The sequence below is a fragment of the Camelus ferus genome, chromosome 16 (genome assembly GCF_009834535.1).
Source record: "Camelus ferus isolate YT-003-E chromosome 16, BCGSAC_Cfer_1.0, whole genome shotgun sequence".
In the NCBI taxonomy this organism is placed as follows: domain Eukaryota; kingdom Metazoa; phylum Chordata; class Mammalia; order Artiodactyla; family Camelidae; genus Camelus; species Camelus ferus.
In genome coordinates, this window is record NC_045711.1 from 29,579,267 (window position 1) to 29,599,965 (window position 20,699).

Below are 20,699 nucleotides of genomic sequence, written 5' to 3' on the forward strand. Positions count from 1 at the left end.
GCCTGGACGATCTGCATTGATGTGTAACATTAAAGTCCCTGACTATTATTGTATTACCATTAATTCTCCCTTTTTGTCTGTTAATATTTACTTTATGTATTTAGGTGCTTCTATGTTGGGTGCATGGATATTTGCAAATGTTTGATCCCTTTATCATCATGTAATGTCCTTCTTTGTCTCTAACTACAGTCTTTGTTTTAAAGTCTTTTTTGAGTAAGTAGTGCTACCCAAGCTTTCTTTTCATTTCCATTTGTATGGAATACCTTTTTCCAGTCCCTTACTTTCAGTCTGTGTGCGTCCTTAGAGCTGAAGTCTCTTGTAGGCAACATACATAGAGGTTGGTTTGAGTAAACTTCTCCATGTGAGAAGTATTTCAAAAGATTTTTTTCAATTTTATAGGAAAATTATCAAATGTTCAGTGATAGAAGGCATATGTTGCTCACGGAGTTTGAGTCCCATGATGATGCTAATTCTAACGATTTTTCTTTGCCTTTAGCCATTTCTTCAGAGCATCATTTTCCTTTTTGTTATAAGGTGTCTGGAAATGAAGTACGGAAAAGAAACAATGAGGAAAGATCCAGTTTTCAGGTTGGGTGAACATTAACATCTGAATATAATCCAAATATTTAATGTTTAAGTCAGGACATTGAACATTAATTTATTTGAATGGATTTACTATCCAACTCTTAGCTAGGTCCATTAGGCAGTGTTATTCTGGAAAAAAAAACCACAGAAGAAAAACAAAAAATCAGGATTAAATTGAATGCAGTTTCTAAGTCATGGATCTTAACTGATTTTAGGCAAGTTGAGTATTTATCTTGTGCGTCTGTATATGCAGTGGTTAAGCATCAAAGCTTGTTTTTCTCCAGCTTATTGTAAGTATAGGCTTCTGAGTAGAAAACAGAATGATGAAAAATGGTTTCACAGGGAAATTTTTTTAAAAGGCAAGTAAAGCCAATTATGGTGATCATTTATGATGTAATGTAATGATTATCTGAATGGCAACAGACTAAGAAGACTGATAAGTCTATATTTGAGAGAACTTGGAGAGCTGGGAGACAGATGAGATAAAAGATTTTAAAGAGAAGAAGTAGTCAGAGTATTTCATTGGATGCGGCTACACGAGCAGATTATTACTATCAAGGGAATGGTGTAGGTAATAAATTAATCATCTGTGTTCTTTTAAAGCAAAGAACAGTAGTAATTGAGGATACATTCTCTTGGTATTTGTATAGTTAGATTTCATTTTAATGTTATTTTATTTTCTCTGTAGAATCTCTCCAAGAAGAAAGGAAAGTCATCCAAATCCAGAAGAGCCAGAAGAAGAAGATGAAGATGTTCAAGCTGAAAGAAGGAAAACAGAAAATGCACTCGCTCCTTCAAACTTGGATGAGGTGAAAACAAGCGACCAAACCCCTGATGATTTCTGAAGCTGGGGAAGCCTGTCCTGTAGAGTGGATAAGCTTGGTTTTCAGGGTGGAAATTTGCTTTTGTTTCTGTAGTACTTCCATTTGTAGGTCATATTCAAATCATTCTCTTTTGAAGTATTTGTCCTATCATCACTCTTTTAAGTTTCTCTTCTTCCATTTTTTGTGGGTTTTATTCTTCATTCATCAGTGCAACTCGAGAACTCTTGATATTTTTAGCAACTTTAACAAAATCCCACATCTTTTTCAAGAGTTTCAATTTCATTTTGCAATACATTGAAATTGTAATGTCAAGATCTGTAAATAGCATATGAAAAAGAGCAAGTGAATTTACATTGTATGAAGATCAATAAGAAATGGACTAGAAATGGAATTAATGCAAAAGGCAAGGTTAGCATAACACAAAGGGGATATATTTGATTAGGAATTAGTTTTATAGGGAGTTGATAAAGAAGTCTTTATTTATAAACATACATTTGAGTATTTTATTTAAAAAGGGGGGCTGAATTATTATTGACAAAAATGTGGTTCAGGTCATACCCTGGGAAATAAAAGGTAGAACATGAGCACACAAAATATCTGACATTTAACAGGAAAATCATGCTTTCTTGTATTTTCCAGAAACCAGTAATAATGGCAAGCTGTTTACACAAGAAATATAAAGAGAAAAAGAAAAGTTGCTTTTCAAAAAGAAAGAAGACAGTAGCCATTCGGAATGTTTCCTTCTGTGTTAACAAAGGTTTGGATAATGTTTCCTCTATTAGAATATTCCTTATTCTCTAGTTTTAGGACTGTGAAGGGAATAATTTTCCATTCTTTGAGTCTGCTCATATCTCTTAATAAATGTGTAATTATAAAAATATCTGATGTCATCAGAGAAACATTTTTACTTTAAAATCCTGTCTCAAATCAAATGGTAGGAAAACCGATCTTGGATCAGGAAGATCAAATTCTTGTGTAAATCCAAAGTCTTTCCATTAATGCTGTAATATAGAAAATTATGAAGGTGATGTTTGAAAATGTTACTTTGTTTCAAGAAAATATGATTTTAGGTTAGTGTACCTTTAAAGTACAAATATTGATAGTGAGCATTTTTCCAGGTGAAGTCTTGGGATTGCTGGGACATAATGGAGCTGGGAAAAGTACTTCTATTAAAATGATAACTGGAGAGACAGAACCAACCGCAGGAGTGGTAAGTGCATGTGAGAGAGCCAAACTCATGGCCAGAGGAAATTCCTTTTAAATATCAGTAGCCTCTTTATATTATTTCTATCAGCAAATCAAGTGATTTAAAAAAAAAAAGAAAAAATAGACGAAAGAATTTATAAAATGTCTCTTGCATGCTGAAAAAGATTGTAACTTAAGGGCCACTTTTATCTCCTTTAGAAGTGGGAGGAGAATGAGGGTGAAACCAGATGTGGATCTGACATTCATTGTTCTGTGCAGGTGATTTTCCATGGCAGCAGTACATCTCTGAAGCAGCAAGATGACATCCTCAAGTTTTTGGGGTACTGTCCACAGGAGAATGCCTTGTGGCCAGATCTTACGGTGAAAGAACACCTGGAGTTATTCGCAGCAGTGAAAGGACTGGGCAAAGAGGATGCAGCTCTTCATATTTCAGGGTACAGAGAGAAGCTTCCTTCACACTGTAACTGTAGGAGGGAGGAATATAGAACTTACTCATTAAATATGGAAAGAATAGTATAAACAATGTCTTTCAGTTTCATGCAAATAAAATGATTGAAAACCTGAATAAGCCAAATCATAAGCCAGTTAGTATTTGTGACAGTGTTCATGATGCTTAATGTACTGTTTACAGATCAGCAGTGCTAGGGTTCTCTAACGTGTTTTAGGTGGGGACATGTTCCTCGTGCATAATCAGAACTGTTTCCTTCAGGTTGGTGGATGCACTCAAGCTGCAGGAGCAGCTGAAGCTCCCCGTGAAGGCTTTATCCGAGGGAGTAAAGCGAAAGGTAGGGGCGGGGCTGGGTGCTCCTCTGCGCACCCCCAGGTCGGTGCCAGACGCGGTTCCTCCCGTTCCAGCTGTGCTTCGCGCTGAGCCTCCTGGGAAACCCGTCGGTGGTGCTTCTGGACGAGCCGTCCACGGGGATGGACCCCGAGGGGCAGCTGCAGATGTGGTAAGAAGTCGTATCAAGTGTCAGAGTCAGTTGTATAAGTCTAAAGTGATTGCTCATTTATTTTTTACATTTGCCCCATTAACCTTTGAGTTTTATACCCTCTATTATTTAATTCAGTGAAGCTCAATGTGGTGCTCAGAAGTCCTCAAAGAAGGAAAAATAAATGTTTTAAGAATCAGTTGGACTTTTGAATGTATTAGGTTGAATTTTCTTTCTCTTACTACTCTTCCTCCTGACTCTTTCTTCTATTTTATTTTTCAGTTATTGAAAATCCTACAATGTGGTGTTTCTCTATACTTAAACTTTTTTAAACAAGCATTATTTTACTCACTATTTCCTAATCTTCTACTTTTGATTCTGTGAAACCTATTGATGTGGTAATATAACTACATAGCATACAATTTTTCTTCTTTCTCTCTAGAGCAAAGATTTCTTTTTCTTGTAACCTAATCTAAAGTTTTCTGTTTAGGCTTCATACTCATTCTCATAAATCTATTTTCCCAAATTACTTTCTAAGTGCAAACAATCCCTTATTTTATCTTTAGGCAGGCAATTCGGGCCATTGTTAGAAACACGGAGAGAGGTGCCCTTCTGACCACCCATTACATGGCAGAGGCCGAGGCCGTGTGTGACCGCGTGGCCATCCTGGTGTCTGGAAGGCTGAGGTGAGTGTCTATCGAGAGCCAGCACTTGACCCCCAAGTTCTTGGAGAGAAAGTTTCTGTTTATTCTGAACAGCTGATGCCTTTCAGCTCCCTGATCTATGATCGAGAACACCTTCCTCTGCCTCTGTACTTGAGGAAGAAATTAAGAAGATACGTGTTTTTTCTTTCATTAGTTCTTTCTCGTCCCTGAACTAGGTGTATTGGCTCTGTTCAACATCTGAAAAGCAAGTTTGGTAAAGATTATTTGCTAGAACTAAAAGTGAAGGAACCCACTCAGATGGAGCTTCTTCACACACACATTGTGAAGATTTTTCCACAGGCTGCCCGGCAGGAAAGGTAAAGGACATTTTTGGCTTGAGTGACAGGTATAAGAACTTTCCAGCATACATCACTTAGTGTTGTACATGTCTGGACAGGAAGAGAAAGCCTCAGCTGCTTGTTTATTACAAAACAAATTGTTTGGGGGTCACGAGGAAGTACAAAAGAAAGACAGCAATTGAAAAGTTATTTTCAGTGAGTCTTTCATACTGAGAAAATGTGGATAGATTGTGTGTGTGTATGTAAATGGTGGAATGACTTAGAAGTTAGGAAAAAAAGTACAGACAAACAACCATTGATTTAATGATTTTTTTAAACAGACAGCTGGAATTTCTATATGAATTTATAGCATTTTACCAAATATAAAATTGCACCAAGAGCTCAAACAGACTCAGATGCTTCAGAAAGATGAACTCTTTCCTAAATAAATTCATTATAAATCATTTGATCCTCCCTATGGTTCTTTTAAAATTATATGAAGTCAGTTATGAGTTAAGAGCAAGGATAACCAAACCCATGTGAATAGCAGAATGAGGTTGAATTTAATTGAAAGATACATAAAGTTTTCTCATATACTTCTTCTACTCAGTAAATAGACAAGGTTCTTATGGTGCTTGCAGTCTTTTTGAGGCAAGGATATTAAGCAATTGAAGATCCAAATGAATGAAGAAGTGACATTAGGTAGGACTTTGACTGAGCAGGGTTTGGCCAGTTGAATAATGGGGATGAGTCACTCTTCTGAGAAAACATCATGTGTAAAGAACTTAAGTCAAGAATAAACTCTATACATGCAAAGGATGGAAAGAAAGCTCACAGAGTTGATATAAAGATATATCCAAGTGAAGATGCCAGTATACAAAGATGTGGGCCTATGGCTCAGAAGAAAAGAGACGAGTCATTGAGAGGTACAGTCTGTCAGTAAACAAAGTGGAACATCTTAAACATATAGATACAAGGCCATTAAGCTAGGAGAATGGATGAGGTCAAAAAGAGAGACGGAAAGGGGAGAGGGTCTAGGATGGACCCCACAAACCCTCAGTACTGAGAGTAGATTGAGGAAGAAAAGCCGGTGGGGGAAACTGCCACCACAGCATTAGCCATAACAACAAATACAAAATGGTGAAGCATGTCTGGAACAGCCCTGTCCAAGAGAATTTCTGTGGTGAGGGAAATGTCCTGTATATGTGCTGTCCAGTATAGCAGCCAATACCTGCATGTAGCTACTGAGCACTTCACATTTTGAATTTTACTTATTTTGGCTAATTTAAATTTAAATAGCCACATGTACCTAGTAGGTAACATATAAAACAGAGCAGTTCTAGAAAGTTAAAAGGAAAATCATAAAAGTGTGATTGTCTCAGAAGCTGAGAGAGAGTGTCTTAAGGAGGATGTGTGCATTTTTATTTAATGCTTTTGAGTAGTCTAGAAAATAAGGACTAAAGAATGTTTATTGAATTGTGCAGGTGGAGGTCCTGGATGAACTTATTTAGGGGAGGCTAGAGGTCAGGGAAGAACTTTTTTTAAATAGGAGACAGTTCAACCGGTTTTAATTTTTATAAGAGAAGTTGAAAGTTAAATGCAGAAAAGAAAATTTGATAAAACAGTTCCAGGGAGCACTGAAAGATTGGCTTTCAAGAGTAAGAAATATAACATAAAAGAAAGATATCACAGGCTGATTGTGAAATAGTATCAGAGCTATTTTTAAGAATTTATCTTTAAATTTATCAAAAAGAATTTATCTTGATCATTAAATTAGGAGCAACTAGATTTTTGTTGTTATCAAATTTATGAGTAAAGATAAATTATTTGGCTCATATTCATGCTTTATCAAATTAAACTACCTTTTTATTTAAGAAAACTTCGAAAAATTCTTTGATTATTTTAGTTATCACTTCCTTCTCAGTATTATAACATTGAAACACAGTAAATCTTACTCTTTACTCACCCCAGGTATTCCTCCATGACGGCGTATAAATTACCTATGGAAGATGTTCACCCTTTATCGCAGGCCTTTTCCAAATTAGAGGCAGGTAAGTTTAGATACACTTAAGACTTTATGTATTGTGTACATTTTTTATAACTTCAAGCAGAAAAATTATATAACTAGTCAAACCTTGGACAGTTTCCTAGAACAGGCTTAAGAATCGTGAAGGGAATGCATCGGTGGCCTTAGGCTTGGGTTTGCTCCACCTGATTCTCCCTCTGCTCACAAGGAAGCCCAAATAAATAAAATAAGTCAGAATGTTCTGTCCTGGTTCCAGTGCATATTACTGAAGGATGACTTTCTGCATGATATCCCAAACAACAGCAAGTTGAGCTTCTCATATCTCCATATTCATCAAAGTCAGAGGCACGAGGAGCAAGAATATGGAGCCAATGATTGAATCTAACTGCGCCGGCACTCTCTCTTACCCCACTGATCTGGTTGTTTACACTAGTGACATGGCTACATTGGAAAATACACAGGGATGAAATGTGGCAAGTCAGGATCGGAGAGGGGTTTCTGAACTAGTTCCAGAGACACTGACCAGAGCTCACACTGGGTATTTATGAGGCTATGACGTGTAAGAAACATGGGATTCGTTGAAAAGGAACCAGCATAGAGTATACTCTGCCATGGACTCATAAATATAGACTAAAGTAATACTCCACAGTTGATTTGGAGTCCAAAATATGCATATGCGAAGAATCAAAAGGCTAAATACTGAAACAGGACACAAGGAACCATTTAAAGAGGTTTACAGGTAATTTGTACATTAATGCATTGCTATTTTTTTTTTAAATAATCACAATTTTTTTACTTTTCCAACATTTGTTTTTTCCACATTCTGCAGAAAATAGAATGTATTCAGGCAATTGCTCTGAAACAAATGTCAAAAAAGTAAGAATCATATAAAGCACATTGTTGCAGAATATTCTGTGCCCTCCGTGGAAACATGATATTTTGTTTGAAATGATTAGATTCTGTAGAAAATCCATTTTCTCCAGGGTCCCCAATGCAGAATCCCTCTAGGCGTTGTACCATCCTTTCCAATATGTTTAATAAAGAATTTTATGTGGAGAAAAGATGGTGGAGGAAAGATAGCCTCTTCAGCAAGTGAAGTTAGGAAAGCTGGACAGCTGCGTGTAAACCATTGAAGTTAGAGCACTCCCTCACACCATACACAAAAAATAAACTCAAAATGCCTTAAAGACTTAAACATAAGACGCTACAAACATCCTAGAAGAAAACACAGGTGAAACATCCTCCGACATGAATCTTAGCAATGTTCTCCTAGGGCATTCTACCAAGGCAATAGAAATAAAAGCAAAAATAAACAAATGGAACCTAATTAAACTTACAAGCTTTTACACAGCAGAGGAAACTATGAAACAAAGGAAACAGAACCTACAGAGTGGGAGAAAATGTTTGCAAATGATGGGACTGACAATGGCTTAATTTCCAGAGTAAACAAACAGCTCATACAACTCAATAACAAACAAAAAACCCTAATCAAAAAATGGTACAAGATTACACTGTATAGCACAGGGAAATATACACAAAATGTTTTGATAACTCAGAGAAAAAAATGTGACAATGAGTGTGTATATGCCCATGAATGACTGAAAAATTGTGCTGAACACTGGAATTTGACACAACATTGTAAAGTGATTATAAATCAATAAAAAATGTTAAAAAAATGGACAGAAGACTTAAACATTTCTCCAGTGAAGACATGCAAATGGTCAATAGGCACATGAAAAAATGCTCAATATCGCTAACTTTAGAGAAATAGAAATAAAAACTACAGTGAGGTATCATCTCACACCAGTCAGAATGGCCATCATTAAAAAGTCCATAAACAGTAAATGCTGGAGAGGGTGTGGAGAGAAGGGAGCCCTCCTACACTGGGAGGAGGGAGTGTAGTTCGGTGCAGCCGTTGCTATCTTTGGATTAGCCATATTGGCCCTCTTCTTTAATTTATCCTTCAAGAAAATTTAATTACTTGGCCTGTATAGTATCTCATGGATTTGAAGTTGCTGCTTATGTTGCACATTTTGAAAATACTTTTGGTGAAAAATTTGTAAGCCACTGAAGTCAGTCCCTTTAAATGCAGTGAAACAGACCTTTGACGTGGAAGAATACAGTCTCTCTCAGGCTACCTTGGAACAGGTGAGTTTTCTTCAAACCCGTTAGCGTCATCTGGGTAACCTTTGTGTGAGCTCTGTGTGCATCTATCTTTCAGAAGTACCCTGACATTTTCATTTCCTTATTTATTTCCTCCTACTTAGGTGTTCTTAGAACTCTCCAAAGAGCAGGAGCTGGGAAATTTTGATGATGAAGTTGATACAACAGTTAGATGGAAACTCCTCCTGAAGGAAGAGCCTTAAAACCCTGAACCTCCTAATACTAGATTTTAGGTCTTACTACATTATTGGTTTCCATAATTCTGGAAGAATCTTTCATATTACTGCAGTTAATGAAACAAAACATTCAGTAGTTTAAGCATTCAATAATGATTTAAGGTTTTAAATGTTTTTTAAAATTTTAGAATGGAGGGAAGAGGCAAGGATAAGGAAAGGTAGCAGACAAAATTAACGTAACCAGACATATAGGAATCATTAATATAGGCCTATTTTGTGCTTAATATTAATTCAGAAACCACAGAATGTTAGACTAGTATTTTGTTGCTATCAATAAGGCTGACCACTGAGCACATTTTACAAATAAAACATTGTAGGCTTTTTAAAACCTAAACTTTAAATATATAAGCTTTTTAAATCATTTTTACATAAATCATTTTTAAATCATTATTTACTAAGTACCAACAATGTGACATGAACTGTCAGAAGATCTAGTAAGTTGATAGATGAAATTATGTGGTATAACATTTAGATATAATTATATATTCTGATTATAAAATAAACATATGCTCATTTTAGGGTATAAAAATTATGTGGATGAAGGTAACAGTAATCACCACAGTAAAACATCACAGTAAATATTTGGGCCTACCTGTATGTAATGTGCTTTTAAAGAGTACTTTTCCAAAGTTAATATCCCAGTGAGCATAGGAATTTTTTATATTTTTTCACTTAACATGCATGAACATTTCTCATGTCATTATAAACCTTTTGTGTTTTGTAATGGCTCCATCACATTCCTTTGATGTGCTATCATGGTTTTTATTTAACTTTTTACTGTTATCTGACATTTTGGTTACATGCAAATATATCTCTTATAAATAAAGCTGCGGTGGACTTCTCTTAAGTCTTCTTTGTTACAGTCTTAGGGTAAGTAGCTCACATATCAACTATTGGCCGTTTGCTGTATGAGATTTTGGTAACTTTGTTGTCTGATCCATAGAAAAATTCAGTGTCCATCATAAGCTTCTGAAACTCCCCCGAGAACTTTTAATCTCAGACTCATTCCTGACTCGGACTTCGCTTATTTGCTGAACTTACTCTCTGCTCTGCGGTCAGTTCCTTTATCTCTGCCTTGGCACTGATTTAAGGTAAAGCTTGGCTTCTTACCTTGATTCTTACAAACAGCTATTTCCACAGGTAATTTGTAAAAGAAGCAAGTCCTCCTAACTTGTAGGAATGCTTAAAATGCGAATAAAAATTTGACATATATTTCAAGCTGAATATTGTTTCATATACATTACACATTTTCTCATGAATAGAGTATGCCCTTGAAGATACAGAGAACTAAGACATCCTTAGTAGCCCTTGAAATACTGGACAAAGTTATATATAAGAACGTCAATGAACAGAAATGAAAATAAAACATCTAGCATTTGCAATTAACTCCACATTAATACAAATCAGTTGATGTAGGTGGGGGCAGAGGTGGCATGGGAGAATATTAGGGGGAGAGTTTGCTTCATATTTGTGATGGATTATCACAATTGGTCAAAAAGAAGAGCTCAGTAAAAAGTAATACCTTCTACTTTCTACAGATGTTCTCATTCCTGTCAAACAGAGATTGGCCGTGACCAAAAAATATGCAGCAAGGTTCTGTGATTTTTTTCTGATGCAGCTATTGGCCAGTGGACACTCAGCTATCAGATAAAAGCCCCTTCCTCTAGGAGATTTCTCTAGCTGCTTTGAGTAGGGCATCCTAGACTTTAACATTGTAAACTTCCTATTGCTATTAAAGTCATTCAACTCTGCCCAGTTTCTTTCCTTCTACCCTTAAAACTGCTTCTTTGCAGCTTTTGCCCATAGCCACAAAGAAGTCATAGTATGTCTACCAAGAAAACACAGTTTTAGAATAGGTAGAACATTTCCAGTGCTTTCAGCCGTTATGTCTTAACTAATTTCAAAATCTCCACATCCTTGGTGATTTCATATTTCACAAATCTCAATTCCTGGTAGTAATTTCTCTGTTCCTCGAGTTTCTCTGGTTGCAAGAAACAGATTCACACATGCTAACTCAGGTGAGGAGGGGTTTGTTGTGATCCAAGGCACATCCAAGGGTAAGAACAGGATTGAAAGAGCCTGCTTGGAAGTCCTTGTGGATTCAAGGCCGCCTCAGGAACGTCCGTGGGCCAGAGGTGGTGAAACGTCACTGGAGTGTTCTCAGCCCACGCCAGAGACCCGGCTCCTCGCTGTGCTCGTTGCCATGTGCAGTCTGTCTTCTTCCCCCAGGTGCGTGGCTCCAGCACCCAGTGCTCAGTCGGTCTTTTCTCACCCTCCCCCTTCTGCTTGCTCAGAGTTTTTGTTTACATCAACATTAACTTACCCAATGGCCTCCATTATCCCTTCGGCCTTATTGCCTCTCTCTGTGCGTACTTTTAGTTTCCTCTGTATTTCCCAGTTTAATTTCCAGAGAGCCAAAGTTTGTGATTTGCTTTGCCTCTATTTGAACTAAGACTTTTTTTTTACAACCAACAACATGTGGGTTAAATGTGCTGTGGTCTTGGGTCCATGATACAAATTATGGTCAGCCTTATATTAAGAACAGCCCTGGCCTCATCCCTCAGGAGAGCAGTTTCCCATGAGGGAGCTATGAAGCTGGTAAGAACCATGCTTATCATATTCAATAAAACCCATATAGAGTTTAACTCTCACATACAGTTTATTTCCTTTTACACAGACCCTCCTCCCATGGCAAATACCTGAAATTCTGGGTAAAATATGACAAAAACCACTTTAATACCATCAGAGCAGTAAGCTTCAGCTTGTATTACCTGTGGCCCAGCATCATAATGAGCCTGAATCTCAACCCCCAAACATGAGACTGGGATTTTTGTGGCCATGTGAGGATCTGAAAGTGGTTTATAGTCGATGAGAAGTGAAGACTTAGAACGATGATTGCGGTGTAAAGCCAGCTTCTACAAAAAAACTACCCAGGCTGGGACAGAGGACTTGATGTACAGTGCCCGCCATCTGGAGAAGCTGTTCCAGACAAGAGATGGAAAAAAAACTCTGAGCTATGCTTATGTGACAGCGCCACAAGAATTTATACTATCCATGTGGTCCAGGAAACCCACCTGACAAAGCTAGCCTGTACCATCAAATAGACAACAGATAACAAGCGGTGAGGACGTGGAGAACGGGAACACCTGTGCACTGCTGATGGGAATGTAACCTGGTGTAGCCACTAGGGAAACAGTACGGAGATTCCTCAAAAAGTTAGAACAATCATACGATCCCCACCAGTGGGTGTATTCCGAAGGAATTGAAAACAGGCTATTGGAAAGATACCTGCCCTCCCATGTTCATTGCAGCATTATTCACAGTAGCCAAGGTGTGGAAACCACTTCTAAGTGTCCTTTGGCAGATGAATGGATAAAGATCACAGTTGTGCACATGTGCATGCACATACACGCACACACACGAATATTATTCAACCACAAGAAAGCAGGGAATTCTGCCATTTGTTACAGTATAAATGGAACATAAGGATATACTAAGTAAAGTAAGTCAGAGAAAGACAACTGTATGAGCTCACTTATTATATAGAATCTAAAAAATTCAAACTCATAGAAACAGAGCAGTGGTTTCCAGGGGCAAAGGGTGTGGTGGGAGAAATGGGGAGATACTGGTCCAAGGGTATAAGCTTTCAGTTATAAGATGAATAGTTCTGGGGATCTAATGTTCAGCACAATGATTATAATGTTGTTAACATTATCGTATTATATACCTGAAAGTTGCTAAGAGTAAATTCTGAATGTTCTCAGCACAGAAAAGAAATGGTAATTATGTGATGTGATGGAGGTGTTAGCTAACTGATCATTTTGCAATATAGAAATGTGTCAAATCAACACTTCACATGCCTTAAACTTATACAATGTTGTATGTCAAATACATCTCAATAATGCTGGGAGGAAAAAAGCCTAACAATGACCTATGGAACATCTAGGAGGAACAGCAGGTCAAGCAAACAGCATCTATGCAAGCTGTGGCTTGTCCAGAAGTGGCAGGAGAAGCCACTGACACAGAAGCCACCCTGAAAGGAGAGCCAGAGGCAGCAGGAGCTGGTGGGTTGGCTGGAGGCAGAGCTCTTAGGTAGTTACTGACTTCCACATGTTTGCAACATGCAGCGTTTGAAGCAGAGCAGTGCAAAATGCTCATGGGATGAATATAGAAGCGAGTGCCCTGGGACATCTGGCAGGATGGCTCCGGATTACATTTTTAAAATACCAATAGTTACAAATAAAATGAATGGGCATTTATTACCCAGAAATTCTCATTGTCTCATTCCTTTCGATTTTTTTAATTTGCTGTAAAATATATGTATAACATAAAATTGGTTTGAAATAAACCAGACACAAGTATTGTAGGAATAGGAACACTTAATTAAATGTCTAGAATAGGCAAGTTCATGGAAGTGGAAAGAATGTTAGAGGTCAAAAGGGGCTAGTGGAGGGCTGAATGAGCAGTTATTGCTTAATAGTTACAGATTTCCTGTTTTGGATAATGAAACAGTTTTGGAGCTAGATAGTGATAATGGTTGCACAATACTGGGAATGTAATTAATGTCACTGAATTGTACACTTAAAATGATTAATTACAATGGCAATGTTAATCCACTTTTTAAAAATATATAATTTAAAATAATTATGACATTACACAAGACTGCTGTAAAAAGTCACATAGTGTATATCAGTCTAAAATTTGAAAATGTTTTTGCTTAGCTAATACATTTTTCTGTCATATACACAGGATAATAGCATATCTACTGTTAGGTAATTGTTTTATTTAACAACATACTATGAACATCACATCTTCCCAGTTGATTATGTATTTGTGTCATTGTTTGTAATGTCTGTTGTGTTATTTCAGTGTTTGGATGTACCAAAAATTTTTAGTTGAAAATTGATTGAAAGATATATAGGTTCTTTCTAAACTTTCCTGTTATAAACAGTGGTGCAACTAAGAATGTTGCATGCAGATCTTTGGCGATCCTCTGTTTAATCACTTGGAGTATATTCCGAGAAAGCCTGGCTCAAAGGTTCTGTGTGTGCGTACGCTTTCAACACAAGAATCTCCTAGGAGTTTCATCTGTACAGTGCAACCAGTTCCCTGACTTCACATGAAAGTCAGCTCCTCTAAAGCAGAGATCTCCCAAGAAAGGACGGAATTAGAAGCTGCAGGCAATTATGCCGAGTCAAGTGCCCATTTATATAATACCCTTACTCTGTCTACTAAAGTGAAAAAAAAAAACCCCAAACCAAAAAAGATAGCAGAAATACACATCTATACTGGAACTCAGAAAGGCCCTAGACTCTTATTATAACCCTCAAATAACTTTGTTAGCACCCCAAACAATTGTTTGCTAAACTAAAGGAAAATGCCAGGAGTCAGCAAATAATCACCTTGCCGATGCATGAACAACGTGGTCAGTGGAAAGTGAAGCAGAATTTGAAAACCCCTATTCTGTTCTCCCTCCTCAGTGGGGAGAGTCCTGACAGCATGATCAAACTAGGGGAAAGCCTGTTCTATCACCAAAGAGATGCGAGTGGTGGAAGAGATGGGAAGATGAGGAAGAAAATGTTCAGCTAAATGTTCATTCTGCCCAGGACCACTGTGTTATACTTTTCCTTCCTCAGAGCCAACTTGAGGGTCATACGGAGTAAAAAAAATTTTAGGAAGGACTTTGGTTACTCAGCTAAAGCCATCCCCATGATGAGGTTACAATTTAAGTGAAAAGGGCCTTTGTTTTGAGGAATCTTATGTTTACTCATTTTAAGAGAGAAAGGCAGGGGAAGGCAAAGAGAAGGGTTAGCTTACCAACCCCCCAAAAAAGGGAAGAAAAGAAAAATGAAAAGGAAAAAGTTTTTTTTTTTTTTTTAAAGTAGCATTAGCCTTTGCTCCCAGACTTTATGAGAGGCATAGAGAACAGACTCCTTAGATCTGGAACAATTATGCTCTCATATTAATGACAAGATTGATAGTATTTTTTTTTTAAAGTCTGTTAGTAAGAAACTGTGGCCAAGAACTTACCTTGAAGACTGTATGAAATAAAATAGGAAATGAGATTGTTTTAGCAAATGAACTGCTAAATAAATTGGAATTGGAAGTTCAGTATTAAAAATTAACAGTTTACTCAAGGAACACTGACTCTGGAAGACAATTATAAAGATACGGAACATCTCAGGGAAAACAGTCCTCCCTTTTGCCTCAAGTAAGAGTAACCTAAACGTTCATTAAGGGAAGAGAAACTTGACCCAGATGAAGTAAAACTGAGGAATCTGCAGTGTCACAAAGAAGTTCCCCAAAGAACAAAGGAATATTGTACTAAAGAAAAGCCACATGTCACTTCTAACAAGTTCAGCGGTATTCCTGCATATATGAAATCTTGCTTAACCTGTTGTCAAATTAATGATGCTGTTAAAGAAATCAACAAGGCAGTAGTTGGTAAACAGAAGAGCCCGTATTAACTAAAAAAGTCTATGAGTTCTGTGGCCAGAAATCTCTTATCATGTATTTATTGATAAAGAAATAAAGGATACCAAAGGTCATTATTTTATAGTGGAAGCTGATGTAAAGGTGTTCACAGCTTTGAAGATTAACAAGAGGGCTCATGTGATACTGAATTTTTTATGACACTGACAGAGGCTATCAGAGATCTGAGCGGGAACACTTACCAATTATGTTACAACCTAAGGCGGTCGTGAACTTTTGAACTGATCATCAGGTTTAGAGACTGTTCCTATAATTTCCTTATGTGTGTGTATTTTTTTAGCTTTTTCTTTTTGTCTTATTTCTTATAAAATACACCATTTTGATGAAGCAGATATATTTTAAAATTTACTTCATTTGATCAAATATTGAGCCACCTACCCTATGAGCATCTGTGCATAATGCAACTAAAAAATGTTTATGTCTACTTTTTTGTGTTTAGTGGATAGCACTGCAGACTTAATAAGATGAGTACCAACATAGTACTGGAAGGAAGGGATCAAGAAGATAAGGAGAAGGATACCCAGGCCCTTTGGAATTAAAGGTCATTAGAGCTTAACTTCTATCAGTGGTGTTTCAGTCTTCAGGCCAACTTCTTGAAGTTGGATCTGGAGGCAGCTTATCCATCTGATTATTCTGTTTTTCCTAATGTCATTAGGGAAGAGCTTGCCTGAAAGGCATTCAGTATAAGCCAGACTGCAAACTTCAACCTGAACTGAAGTTGTAATGAAAGTCCTGAGACAGAAATGATAACGTGCGAGCAGGTTGATAGTAGCCACGTGAAATGAGTAGCTGGATTGTTAGAACTTGGCTATGTTTGTCTTCTGGGCCTGGGGAGACTGGTCTGCTTATGCTGCATCATCTGCTTGGCAGGTTTATCCCTGTAGCAGAGAAAAAAGTGTCTCACCAGGCCCTGTGGCCTGGTTAACACCATCACTGTGATAACCACACAGTACATTATGGACACTGCGTACAAGGGGAAAAAAAGTAACATTGACCTGATCAGTTGTCAAGAGCATCTGCAACAACTAACCATCATGCTGGGCAATCTAGATCTCTGTAATACGGGCCATTCATGGGAAAAATCACTGGTCTGTTGAGGAGAAATTGAACCTTAGTAGACCAACCAGCAAAGTTCTCTAAAGAAAGTAACACAATTAATTACAGAAACAGGGACGATCTTAAACAGAGTATTTAGATTTCTTAGTCGCCTTTAAAAGTGCTTGCTGAACTCACGACTATGTCCCCTTTTCCGGGGACAGCTTTGTCTCCACTTGGCAGGCTCACGGGATGGGCCTGTAGCAGCTGCGTCTGCCTCATGTGACTCCAAACTAAGGATACAACAGATTGGAGCGGGAGTGGTGCCAAATCCAGACAGGATCTTTTGAACTCTGTCCCAGAGGTGTGAGTGAATACCAACATACTGGCAGCTGGGGTAGCTCTGCAGAGAGATCTACAGACTCTTGGTGCTGAAATTTTGTCCTAGGGTAGTGCTGGTATAATCCTGATATTGGATCCTAGTCACTCTGGCCACAAATGGAGGTCTGTACATGTCCTTTGTAAAGCAGATGGGCAAAATACAGAGGCTGTAAGAGAAAAACATGCAAAAGGAGAAGAAATAGATGGCTAAAATTCCTGCTGCAGCTAAAATTCCAGAAAACTTGTGCTTAGCTCTAATAAGCTGCCAAACTGCTAAGTTCCAGTTGACTTGAAAGTTTCTTTATTTAGACAATGAGTCATGACCACATACTTTGTTTTACTTCAGTAAAACTTAGATATAATCGCAGATAGCCAACCCATCCAAAGTTCACCATCTTTCTGAACACAGGGAGAACACTCTACCATGTACTTGAAAGCATTACGTAGGATCTGGTGGACGAAATCAAGTTGGCCAGAAAGAAGAGGCATCAACTATCTCCACTTAGCAGTCCTCAGCCCATCAGGGGAGAGGCTTATTTCAGCCAGTAGCCACTTCCGCATATACACCATCAGTACTCGACCCTCTTAAGCTTCATCATAATTGCCTGACAATATGCCAATCTTGGTTAAACCTGTATGAGGGAGATGAATGTTGATAAAAGATACACATGAACAAAATCACTGGTCTCACTTTAAACGAATGACCATTGCCTTCAAGTGGCACCATAGTTCTGCCTGCCAACTCCACTCCATCCCCCTCTTCACTCTTTCACTGAATTGGATAACTAATTAAATGACTTAGTCCTATATATTGCTTCTGAGACTCTAACATCTCTTACCCCTTCTTTCGCTCTCAGCAGAAGACCTTTCTTTCCACTTGACTGTAAAAATGGAAGCGTTTAAAAGAGAATGTCTTCACAAGTTTTCACCACCTCAGCAACCAGCCAGGTTTCATTGTACCCATACACTCTGGCTTTCTCCTTGTTAGTGTGAATAAATAGCATTCCTCTCCGTGAGGCCAGCATCCGCACTGTGTGCCTGATCCCGTCATCAGCTCCTCCCCCCTTGGTTAAGAACATACTTTGTCAAATGCTCACCCCCACAAGGGCTCATAAGTGCTGCTGCTTAAGTGAAGTGGGAGAGTCATAGAATAGTAATTCAGATAACTTTGGGCCCCCACAAGAAACAGAGGAAAACAATGGCATAGTACACATGTAAAAACCCTACCATTATCACTCCTATGCCACATCTGTGTTTTTAACTAGCAATTAAAGCTCCATAAAATCATAGAAATCTCTTAAGTTTCCATCATCAGAGACTGAAGAAATGTGTGGGTTGATGGGAAGTTCTGCTTCCTCTTCCACAAAATTATTTACAGTCAATGAATACTTAGTTTTGGCAACTTATTTGCCAAACTCTTCTGGCACTCGGCCCTGTCTGAGTTCAATTTCCTTTTTTAAAACTACTGTTTTATTTATTTATTTTTTTACTGAAGTACATCCTTTAGTGTTCTTTTGGCCTGGCTGTGTAAGATAATTCTTTCTGGAGTTATCTCTATTTCATGCACATTTAGCTGGGTATAGAATTTTCTCTCAGCTCTTCGAGGGTATTATATCATGGTTTTCTGACATCTTTTGCCTGTTGATCCTGGATTGACCATCTAGCTTTTCTATTTTATTGTTTTTTTTTTTTTTTAATATTTCCCTTTCTTCTTTCTCTTTCTTTCCCATCTCTTGGTAGGTCACTGTGAAACAGTCGTTGGAACTAAAATAGTTTGTTTTTAACTCTGCACAGGACATACTGATTTTTCTAATCCAAGGAGTTATGTCTTTAATTCTTCAAAAATCTCCTGCATTTTGAATATTCCTCTTACTTATTTCTTTTCTTTTCCTGATTATAATGTACCTATTAGGCATGTGCTGGACACCCTTATTCTGTCTTTCATGTCTTTAATCTCCCTTCATTATTTTTCCAACATGTTCTATCTTTGCACTAAATTCTGTATGATTTCTTCAGAGGTGTTTCTGGTTTACTGATTTTCTCTTCAGCTGTGTCTAATCTGCTATAAAACCTATCCATTAAGTTTTTAATCTTAACTGTTATTAATCTCTTTAAATGTCTATAAATTCAATTGGGTTATTTTCTTTTTAGTCTTCCTTTTCACCATCTATTTTAACTAACATATTCTTTAACATTTTAGTTACATATTTTACAGTTTCTGTCATAATTTTTATTATCGTCAATTCTTGAGATTGCTAATCTCATTTTTTGGTCTACTACTTCTCCTTCATGATAGACTTTTAATTATGAGCTTAGCTTCCAGAAGGTATGTTTATTTTTAAACTGTGTTGCCTTGAACCCTGAATTCTGGACATATTGCTACAGAATTGTTTATATCTTCTCCACGAGGCTCCGGGATAATAATAGTAGGAAGAAGAGGAGGAGAAGGGGTATTAGCAACAACAAGGAACATTTTTTGAGCTTTTATAATTTTCCAGACATTGTTTTTTTCATTCATTTGTTCTGTTTTTTAGATTCCACGTGTAAGTGATACCATGTAATATTTGTCTTTCTCTGTCTGACTTATTTCCCTAAGCATAATATCCTCCAGGTCAATCCACGTTGTTGAAAATGGCAAAATTTCATTCTTTTTATGGCTGAGTAGTATTCCATTGTGTGTTATACACAAACACACACACACACACACACCACATCTTTATGCAATCACCTGTTGTTGGACACTTAGGTTGCTTCCATATCTATTGTAAATCATGCTGTTGTGACCATTTGATTGCATGTATCTTTTTGAATTCGTGTTTCATTTTCTTCAGTTATATAGCCAGGAGTGGAATTTCTGGATCAGGCATTGATCTATAAACTTTACTTATTTTAATGAATCTGATACCCCCAATAACTATATATGTAATATTAACAGTATAACAGTGTACTATAATACATACATACACACACACAGACACACTTGTTATCTCCATTTTTACTGATTAAAAAACTGAGGGGTGGGGAGGTTAAATAGATTATGCAAGGTCACAAAGCTATAGCAGAGCCAGAATTAGAACCTCAATTTGGTTCCAGAGTGCATAATGCTAAGTGCTATGACATTTCTTAGACACATTGCTGTGGGGGGAGAATAGATTCAGATTCCTCTCCTGTGTTCTGTACCTGCCTTGTGCTATGTATAGTTGGGATTTTCATTTTCTATGGAGAATTTTTTTTTCAAGCCAGAGATTGGGCAAAGACTATGTATTTTTAATTTTCCTTTAGGTAGTAGGTAAAGTTTTTCTAGTCTCTATTTCCAGCACTGAATAGTACTGTGGCACTTCTGGATTCATGCAGAGATATGAAGTTTGGCTTTATACCTTGCGAGGGATCAAATCCAGGTCACGGGTATTGAAACACCTCTTTGAACTGCTGTATTTCTAACATAGCATTCACAATTTTGACTTTAATTTCCATTTTTATTTTTAACACCTGGGGATGTGCTTTCATTTCTCTTTATTTCTTCTATTGATTCTTTTTTTTTTCCTGGTGTACAGCATAATGTTTCAGTCATACATATACATACATATATTCATTTTCATAATTTTTTCATTATAGATTACTATAAGGTATTGAATATAGTTTCCTGTACTGTACAGTATAAACTTGTTGTTTACCTATTGTATATACAGTAGTTAATATTTGCAAAACTTGAACTCCCAATTTATCCCTTCCCATCTCTTTTCCTATCAGTAACCATAAGTTTGTTTTCTACATCTGTGAGTCTGTTTCTGTTTTGTAACTAAGTTCATTTGTGTGATTCTTTATTGTTTTCATCTTCCT

General features: G+C 37.3%; 1 protein-coding gene and 1 pseudogene across 3 annotated transcripts in view; both read left to right on the top strand.

Moving 5' to 3' along the window:
• Positions 1–9,793, top strand: part of ABCA10 (ATP binding cassette subfamily A member 10) — a 65,582-nt gene extending 55,789 nt beyond the window's left edge. For 2 of the 3 annotated variants that reach the window (XM_032456983.1, XM_032456985.1), the window contains 12 exons: positions 497–588; positions 1,274–1,394; positions 2,049–2,166; positions 2,528–2,619; positions 2,874–3,049; positions 3,325–3,400; positions 3,471–3,565; positions 4,111–4,230; positions 4,425–4,565; positions 6,498–6,577; positions 8,645–8,700; positions 8,820–9,793. In XM_032456983.1, the coding sequence (XP_032312874.1) occupies positions 497–588; positions 1,274–1,394; positions 2,049–2,166; positions 2,528–2,619; positions 2,874–3,049; positions 3,325–3,400; positions 3,471–3,565; positions 4,111–4,230; positions 4,425–4,565; positions 6,498–6,577; positions 8,645–8,700; positions 8,820–8,918 (1,266 nt within the window). In that variant the 3' untranslated portion in view covers positions 8,919–9,793. Of the gene's footprint in view, positions 1–496; positions 589–1,273; positions 1,395–2,048; positions 2,167–2,527; positions 2,620–2,873; positions 3,050–3,324; positions 3,401–3,470; positions 3,566–4,110; positions 4,231–4,424; positions 4,566–6,497; positions 6,578–6,808; positions 7,752–8,644; positions 8,701–8,819 lie in introns of those variants that run through there. The other variant, XM_032456984.1, reaches the window with a different exon arrangement.
• Positions 9,794–12,927: 3,134 nt separating this feature from the next.
• On the top strand, positions 12,928–15,611 carry LOC102513290 (annotated as a pseudogene).
• Positions 15,612–20,699: the final 5,088 nt, after the last annotated feature.